The sequence below is a fragment of the Pelodiscus sinensis genome, chromosome 9, assembly GCF_049634645.1.
Source record: "Pelodiscus sinensis isolate JC-2024 chromosome 9, ASM4963464v1, whole genome shotgun sequence".
Lineage (NCBI taxonomy): Eukaryota > Metazoa > Chordata > Testudines > Trionychidae > Pelodiscus > Pelodiscus sinensis.
In genome coordinates, this window is record NC_134719.1 from 29979380 (window position 1) to 29988973 (window position 9594).

General features: G+C 42.4%; 1 protein-coding gene across 3 annotated transcripts in view; it reads right to left on the minus strand.

Annotated features, from left to right (window-relative positions):
* Nucleotides 1–9281, minus strand: part of MCOLN2 (mucolipin TRP cation channel 2) — a 35639-nt gene extending 26358 nt beyond the window's left edge. The window contains exons 1-2 of one of the 3 annotated variants that reach the window (XM_075936370.1): nucleotides 8779–9281; nucleotides 4063–4222 (exon numbers count right to left, since the gene is read on the minus strand). In XM_075936370.1, the coding sequence (XP_075792485.1) occupies nucleotides 4063–4222; nucleotides 8779–8993 (375 nt within the window). In that variant the 5' untranslated portion in view covers nucleotides 8994–9281. Of the gene's footprint in view, nucleotides 1–4062; nucleotides 4223–8320; nucleotides 8542–8778 lie in introns of those variants that run through there. The other 2 variants (XM_075936369.1, XM_006120274.4) reach the window with 2 other exon arrangements.
* Between the last annotated feature and the right edge of the window lie 313 nt (nucleotides 9282–9594).

Consider the following 9594-nt stretch of genomic DNA (forward strand, 5'->3'; position numbering starts at 1 on the left):
CTTTATAGATAAAAGTATTTAAAAAACTGTCTGTAGTGTAAGATACAAATATGAATGCACACAGGGATAGAGTGATCAAAAACTTACCATTTTTACTTAGCCACTTTCCTAACTATCACCACATTTTAAGACCTCTTTTAAAAACAAATTTACATACAAAAAATTTAAGTGGTTTACTCCACATATATTTTGGCATGAAAGAAGAACAATATAAGATAATTGGAAGCTCAATGGGAGCTTGAATTGAGCAAAAGGAGGGGAAACAGAGCTTGAATAAACAAACTCTTGATGATTAATGGAAAATGTGTGTTTGGACCCATCTGTTTCTGCATAATCTAACCTTTCATTGAAGAAAAGAGTACTAGCCTCAATACAGATCTGCATGAAAGTGGCTATCTTCCTGAGCCTGCAGACAGCACTAGTTTGTCTGCTGCTGAGTACTGCACCAGAAGAAAACAAAATTATTCAAAACCTGTGATCAGCATTGAAAGTGACAAAAATGAAGGTGATTTCATGCAGGTCCTGCTTTGCGGAAGCTATGATTAGCAGCAGAGGCAGGCACTGAAGTTGTTCATGGGGATTTATGTAGACTAGCAGAGTTGCCCTATATCCCTTCCATAAGTCAGAGGCTAATACACAAATGGACTCTATGAACAGAGATCCCAGACAATAGGAATCTCACTCGTCCCAAACCCAGCAGCAAGGGAATAAGGGACCTAGGGACTCACCAGAGCATTGTCTCTTCCTCCCAAGCTTTTAAACTCAGCTTCAGATTAAAAGGTTTGGTTCTTTGAGGCCAGGCATCATTTTTTTAAGATCTGTAAGAAATCAACTGAACTAGGGAGGAGAGAGAATAAAAAGAACTTGCCACTAAAAGGCAAGCAAGCCCCTATTCTTGTAAGAAAACTGACCGTCTGACAAGCTCTCTTTAAATATAAAAATAAAATTACCGCAGTGAGTACTTTGTCTCTCCTTGATGGTAACTAGCTAGCGCCAGCCTAAGTAAGTACACAAAGCAATGCTATTCACAGTGAACTATTTATGTAAGATTGCAGCCAGAATGACCTGAACAGGGGATTCCAGGTCATCAGTGCCTAGTTATATCTGCACGGCCTTCAGAACAAGTGTTGAATTCTGGCCAGAAAGTTGGCAAGATTCTTTAGGGCATTTAGCAGTTCTAGTTAGATGCTCTTTGGATTGCAAAACTGTTAACATAAATCCTATGGATGAATTAATGACAATTTCTAAATAATCAATACATTAGAGCTTGCTGTCAGTCTTGATTTGGGGGACACGTGGAATCGTTAGGAGGGGCTCTCCCAACACAAATTTGCACTAAAAATATACTGATACTAGGACAGGAGCCACTTCTGAAATCCAGAAAAGAAAAAACAAGTTGACTTCACCTTACTATACAGAAGAAGCCATATAAATTAACATACTGAAACTCCAGGGTTTCTCAGACAGATAGACAGCTAGCTGATGGACAATCCTGTAAAAAAAAAATAAGTGCAAAGAACACCAAAAAAAAAAAATCACCTCCACAGAGCTTGACCTCAATCCAAAACTCAAGGATGCTCTTACAGACCTGCCCATACAAGACTGCCCACATTAAGTAGAAATGTATTTCCCTTCAGTCATTTTATTGCTTCTTCATTCTGGCTACCCAATCAGCTGCTGAACATGGACCAAAAGTGACAGCCATTTCACCGCACCACTGAAAGATTCCACACAAGCCCAGGTACCTGAATTGGCTGGTAGTCTCAAAGAAAACAGTACTGCATCTCTTCTGCCCAAGGCAGCCAAATTAGGCCCAGACCAGAGATCAAGCAGAGGAGAAATTGGGAGAGCAATCACAGCAATCCAGAAGTTTAATTGCCAGCTCAGTCCCTAATGCTTATGGGCTAGGGTGGATTTTGACTGGGGATATAGGGCATGGGATGGGTTAGGTAGAATCAAGGAAGACAACATTACCTCATAGCTTGTGATAATATTCAGAAAGAAATGCTGATAGAATTAGTATTATCATGGCTGTGCTCATACTAGTCTTCCCTACGCCAGTTCACCCAAAAAAAGGCCTACCCATTGTTCTCAACAGCAGCAAAGCTTCGCTAGCAATTGCAACAGCACTAATGAAAACAAGATTTCTGTTACCAGAGGCATTTTACCTGGTCTTGTCCAGACAGCACAGTGGTTAGAATGCTCCATTGCCTGGAGCTCTGTCTACATTAGCGCTTCCCCCCACTGCTACTCCTGCATTCATGCAGGCAATGGTGGAGGGGTTTTATTTTGTTTTTGGAAGGCTGAGATCATCCTCTTTGGGTAGAAGGAGAACTGGAGGATACTAACCAGAGGTAACAGCCGGGCACATTGCTCCATTCCAGCAGATCTGTTAATTTTAGATGTTGACTCCAGCAGTTCAGTGTACGTTTAGGAGCTATACATTTAATGCCATTTTGTTAAATCTCACACTTAAAATTCCTGTACTTTAGAGACCTAAACAAATTGCTAATTTGACTCTCTATCCATGTTAACGCACTGTCTGTTAACGCACTGTCTGTAAGCCATCACTTGGGGAGAGAATGGCTCACAATTTTATCTGTCCAGCAAACAAACAATCCGCTCCTGCCAGTCAGAAGAGCATTTGCAAATACAAACCAAACATTCAGAGTTGCTGGTAACATTAGTAGTACAGGCTCTGCAATTGCTGGAATAGAACTCTGGGGACAATACAATACTCTCTTGAGAGTAACGGGGAGATGAGGTGCTGTGGAAAGCAAAAGGTCCAAAGTGTATGCCACAGCACTCCAATGAACCTAAACAACACAGACTCATACAATCCAAGGGTGGAGAACCTAAGGCCCAGGGGCCGGATGCAGCCCCCAGCATGCCTGGATCTAGCCTCTGAGGCTTGGGGCTCACCCCTGAAATTAGGGAGGCCCGTGCTGGTGCTCCAGTCCTCTCTCTTCCCAGTCCATCCTCCTGCAGGCTGGAGCCACAAAGTCTACTAGCTTGGGCCTCCCAAGGCTCTGATGTGCAAGGGGAATGTGGTGAACATCTTTCTCCCTCTCAATAAGGGCTGTGTCAGTGAAGGTTTTTGTTTTTGCACTTCTCACTTGTGTGCAGTCCCCAACAGACTTTTCTGTGGGTCAGCAGCCCTCAACCCAAAAAAGGTTCCCCACCACTGATAGAATACATAATCAGGTGTTTGAGTTGGGGGGACTGGGGGAGAAATGTTTTGAAAACAAAATATCTTTTGGCAGTATCTGATCTTCTATTTCACTGTTAAGCCCTCACTGAAATTGCTCCAGTTAGCACCAAGGAGGCGACCAAAGAAAAAACTTAGAACTATAGTGTCCAACATGGTAGCCACATTAGGGATGTTAAATATCAGTTAACTGAATAGTCGAGTAACCTCATGAATTCTTATCGATTAGTTGACTATTCTATAGTCCCTGGGGGCGGGGCTGGCAGCCAGTGCACTCCAGCCCCACTCCCAAGGAGTGCCATGCCACTCTGTGTGGCATGCCAGGCAGGAGCTGGTCCGCAAGGAGAGCCAGTTTAAAAACCAGTTTCCCTCGTGGACTGGCTGCCGTCACCCTGTGCTTCTGCCTCTGATACAGAGGCAGCAGTGTAGGGTAGCAGCAGCCCCTGTTGGGGGCGGGGGAGGGAGAATGCCTGTAGTCTATAGCATTAACCTACAAAGCTTTTGCTTACTGGATAATCAGTTAATCAACTACACTGTTACATCCCTAAGCCACATGTGGCTATTTGGCCAGTTGAATGTGGCTAGTTTGCTATAGTGGCTACTGTTTCAGAACTGGTCAGACACCACAGATTTAGAAGTTTAGTTGATATTGTTTCCTCCCATAACAGCCACTCTCACTTAAATTTTAAGAGAGTGTTCTTTCTTCATCTCTGATCTTTTTCCCCCCCAGTAATGAAGTTTAGATAATTAAAGAATAACCAAGGGAAACAACACTCCAAGACCATTTATTTGTTCCTCCACCTACATATCATATTACACTTTGTAAGAATATAAAAAACATAAATATCTGTTACCTGTGTGGTAACCATAACAATCTTTAGAATCTGCAAACCCAGTTTCCATGGGATTTGACGTCTGGCTCTGTATTTTTCACATGGGTTCATAAAGTAAAACTTCAAATCCTCCTTTAGAGCATCCTCTTCTAGATCTGAATCTGGCTGAGTCATCATACGTCTGCCATAAATAATATGGTAATTAGAAACCTGCAGAATGTCTTGGCAGAAACTTCCTATATATTATAGATTCATCTCACAAATATCTGTTTAACTTAGATCTGTACAAACTGGAGTGAAATTTTATTAGTAAAATGAAAGATTTTCTTTTTAAAATGTAATTATCAAATTTATTTCTTCACATTATTCTATATCAACTGCACATCTCTACATAATGTTTAAAATGACAATTCTCCAAAATACCTCCACCCAATGAATGAACTTTATATTTAAAAAAAAAAAAAAAAAAAGCTAAGCGAATATCTACTCATTAAATCTAAACACTTTGAAGCATTTTGTCTATATAAATCACACTCTTCCTTTAATACTTAAACGCCACATAAAAGCATTCAGAGACAAAAGGTCAGAGCACACTCACAATGCAGCATGAGAAAACCTGCACTTTTACTTTCTGTACATAGGGTTTTTTTTAGTTTACAAGCCCATCAGTTGGGCACTTTTTTTACAAGCATTAAATTCACTATAAAACTAAACAGCTCAAAACACACCAAAACATCTTGTTTTATGTATAAACAAACATTATTTGGTATTACATTTAGGAACATATTCGGTTCGCTTGTAGAAATTGATGTACAGTGACAAAATTGAAAACTTGCCCTTCCCCTTCTCTTCTCACATTTTGTCATATTTTATTTCAAATGCAGCAAGTGCTGACATCCTATTCAAGTCCTACAGATCTGGACTCAACTTGTACATTTTTTCCTAATTAAAGATAAATTCATTTGAAAGTACAGTAGCTCCACTCATGTTCCACTTCCAGAAAAATATTTCCAATATCTTAAAGTTATGTATTAGCATAGCAGTTTCCCAGTGTTGGCTGATGCATGAAAACATTTAAAGTTTTCAAACATGCATTCATATCTGATCTTTGTTTGATCTGGTCTATATGCAATGTATAATGTACTTACGGTTTTGAATTCTATAATGTACTGTATGTTGCATGAAGTATACTCCCACAAAGCTCATGATTTGAAAAACCAATCCTCTTCTGAAAAACTGTGTAAGTTACTTTCAAGACTAGAAGAGGAATACAGTACCACTCCCACGTTAACAAGGAGAAACAGATTTTATCACTGAAGCCCAAAGGTTAGGTTTATTACACAGTGACTACTTTTATGGTTCTATTAAAAAAAAGGAGGTATAAGGAGTTCAGTCAAACAGAATTATAAAAATGCTTAGATAGCTTCAGAAAAAAAAATAGGGGTGGGCTAATTGTAAAGTTTCCTAAGAAAAAAAAAAAGAACCAAACTGGGCTACTTTGATCCATATTAAGAAAATGTTTAAAGGGTTATCAACATGAATTCATATATACCTGCCTGAAAAATGTTATACCTCTTGTTGTTGGCAATAACACTTAAAAATAGCTTTCAGATATAGTAATTAGCCAAAAAAAAAAGTTTCTGCCAGCCCCCCCCCCCCAGTTTGCATCCTTTATGCATTTGACAGCAGTACACTGTCTAGTCAGATATTGACAAAAAGCTTTAGAAACATCAACAAGGTGGGTTTTTTTAAATGAATTTTCTTTAAAACATTAGTACATACTATTTGGAGAGGGAGTTTTTTTGTTACTGTAGTTGTGTTTTACATTACCCAATCTAAAGAAAAAAAAATCAAGTCGATTAATAGCAGCACTTTTACTTTTATGTAGCCCTTGCCATTCAAAATGCCTTATCCTTAATCATCACAACTGATACAGACAATTGGTAAGGGAAGCTGAAGGTATTTTCTAACTGCTAGTTTGTAAGGTTAATGAAAATAAAAGTCTTTGAATATAGCAGGAACATATGAAATGCTATAAATGGCACAGATCCAATACTAGATAAAGATGGTAACATTTTCTATTCTGGTGAATATAGAATATCTATCTGTATTTTGAAAAGCAGAATGAAGTATTCGTATTTTAGTGTAATACTTACTAGGGAGGCCGTTAAACTGCAGCTACTATAATTACAGGTTTTAAAAAGTTCTTGACTGAATAACTAGCACCCTAGAGTATTAAAAGAATTGGTCAAAGTTCTGTGAACCATTAACATTAATTTTTAAATGAGTACTGAAGCACTGAGAAAATGTCAGAAAACTGGAAAAAACTAATCTCATACCAGTATTTGAAAAGGTAACTGAAAAGCAAATATTGCAAAAATAAGAATGCAATTAATAAAGAATTGTTTAAGATAACAAACGTGATTGATAAAGGTAGCTATGTTGACATAATTTAACTTAGAATTCTGTAAGGCATTTGACTTAGTCCTGCATGATAATTGATAACAAAATAGCACTATGTAAACATCGGTGAAGAGGGTGCTTCCAGTGGAGTACCACAAGGACCCTTATTTTTGCTCCAATATTATCCAATATGTGTATCAATTATTTTTGAGACAACATTAAATGATTGCTGGTGAAGTTTGTATGACGACACAAAACTCGGAGTAGTAAATAGTTATGGGGATAGGCCATATATATAGACTGGCCTTAACTTCTTGTTAAAGTGGCCTCATTCGAGCAACATGCATTTTAAGATAGCCAAAATCAAGGTCATATCTAGACACAAAGATTTTGACCAAATCTTGTAAGGTAGTGCAGTCAGAAACACTCAGGTCTCCTCTTTTCTAGTCTTATTCTTTAGCATGACTGCCCTCTTCTATTAAATACTGCCAGGATTAGTGACTTTAACACAGAGATCCCGCCCCGATACCTATGATGGGTGAATTTAGCACAAATGGATTTGTCTACATTACAACATTTTGTATCTTGTTCAAATATAATTATGAAAAATGTAGATAAGTTTACAGGATGCTAACCATAATAAGAGTGATGATACTTAGCTCTTATATACAGCTTTTCATCAGCAGATCTCAAATCACTATATGGAGAAAGAGACCAACAGACAAGAAGGGCCCATGATCGACAGATTAGCATAGCCCAGAGTAAATCATAATCAGCGTCAGCTAACTGTGATTAAATGCAGCTAGTCACTATTTGCCCTGATCTCTAAAGGCTGTTCAGTCATAGTCACTGTTGTATCAAATAATTCAACTATGACATGTTACAATGTATAGAAGGTCAATGTGGGCAGAGCTGTTACAGAATCAACTGTGGCAGGCTGAGACACCCTTGACAGGATTCATGCATAGTTTTCAGACACAACTGTAAGAGGATCAGGTATTGAATGAGCACAAGGAATATTCTAACTTTTTTTTTTAAAACATTAATTGGAAATTTTAAAGATATGTGACAAATCCTGAGGAGGATGAGGCCTAAATTCACTGCAGTCTTAATTTCTGCAGTACAAAACAGAAGTGCCTTGAGATTAATAAAAGCATGACAAAATGTTCGCTTTAATCCTCTCACAGTACAGTACTAAATAGTGAATAAACTGAACTACTATGAACAGCCTCCTTGAAAGGAAGTTACTGGATCCAAAGGTCTCTGTGGTTGCATATAAGCAGCACATACACAGAGGTGGCCACCTATCTCATGACTGAAAATATTACACGGAATGACAACTCTGTTCTTCAGTGTTGGCAGAAACCACTGGTTTCTCTGACACCCAAATATGTATTAACCCAGCACTGGCTGGCTCCTCAGCCCTCCCCCCCAGCCTGCTGCTTTGAGCTGAAACCTGCAGCAATATTATACAGCCATGGGGATGAGCATGGATGGAGGTAGTATGTGGTAGGAAACAGACTAGATAGACAAAGGTACTATAGTGGAAGCAATACATTGTTTAAGGAATGATATTTTAACACACATGGTTAAAAATATAGTGGATGAAAGCTTTTGTTGTGATGGCTGCCGTTGCTGTTCACCAGCAATTCCTAGGCCATTAAAAACTCTTTCCATTGCCCCCAACTTCTGTATCCTCCACTTCAGCAAAGCTCAAATGCCTTGGGCTGCTCAGACTCCATGGACTTCAACAGCATTACTCATGCCTTAGATCAGTGCAAGCGAAAGAAAAGCCAGACCGGGGTACCTGAAAATGCCATGTAAATATATCCTCCACCACCCCAAAAAAAACACTTAAAAAAGTCAGTGTTCTTACCCCCATTATTAGCAACACTTGCAGTTATAAAAGCTGCACACGTTTTAAGGAGCATTTAACAGTCTCCTTTCCTCTCCTTTTGGGATTTCATTTATAGTGCTCCATGCCCAGCTGTGGACAGCAACAACTTAAGCAGGACACTGCAAGAGGCTCTTCCCGCCCACGCAATGGAGAACAGCAGCAGTAGGAGAAATAACACCAGCCCGCCCGCGTTTGCTCCCCGAGTCCCAGGCACTGGGGCAGGCGCGGTTTTAAACACCAAGCCAAGTCATGCAACAGCCCCGCTTGGCCAGTGGGGAGATGCCGAGGCTCCCTCAGTGCAAAGCAGGGCGCCGGGGCGGTGGGAGGGGAATTGACGGGTTCCAGCCCCCTGAAAAACCGGGGTGCTTCCCAGCTCGCTCCTGTGGCCCTGCCCCCCGGAGACACCCACCGAAGCACGAGCCACGCGCCCAGCTCACCTGGCCACCAACACCCGGCCCCTGGCCAAGTACCCCGCCGACAGGTCCATGGCGCACGCCCGGCCCCTGCTGCCCGGAGCGGCGCGCTCACAGCGGGGCGCCGGACCCATGCAGCCGCCGGCCAGGGGCAGCCGCGCTAAGCCGGATCCGCGGTCACGTGGCGCCCGGAACAGAGAAGTGGCGGGGACAGGGCGCCCGGCGCCCGCGCTGAGCATTGGCAGGGCAGGCAGCGCTCGGAGCCGGGGCGCCCCCTGGCCTGGCTGCAGCGCTGACACCCACCCCGCGGCCAGCCGCCGGGCGCGCCTTGGTTTTAAAGCAGGGCCCTGGCGCTGGGGCTCGCCGCGCAGCGCGGGATCGGGGCCGCTGCTGCCAATAGCAGCCCACGTGTGTAGCGTCGCCGCAGCCTCCACGTGCCCCGGCCTCGGGGTTTATTTCCGTCCCCAGGGGCCTTCCCCGGACCCCTCTACCCAGGGCCGTAGCAGGGCTGCTCTTCGCTAGCTCTTCCCTTAGAGCCCACAGCTCTTGGCTGCCCTGCAGTGGGGCCCGGGACTCCAGCTAGGCAGGGCTGCCAACTTGCCATTCCCAACAGCGCTTCCACCTGGCGGCAGGAGCCTGCCCCGCCACGGAAGTGCCCCGCGGGGAGTAAGCACGTGTCCCACCACCACTCCTCTGCAGGCAACAGGGAGTCACTGGATTAGCAATTGGTAACTCCCACGGTCAGGGCCTTCCTCGACTGACAAAGGGGACTGGGTGGAGCCCCTGAGCACTTGCAGCACATGGAGCTCTCCACCCTTCAAACTCTCCTGCGCATACTCC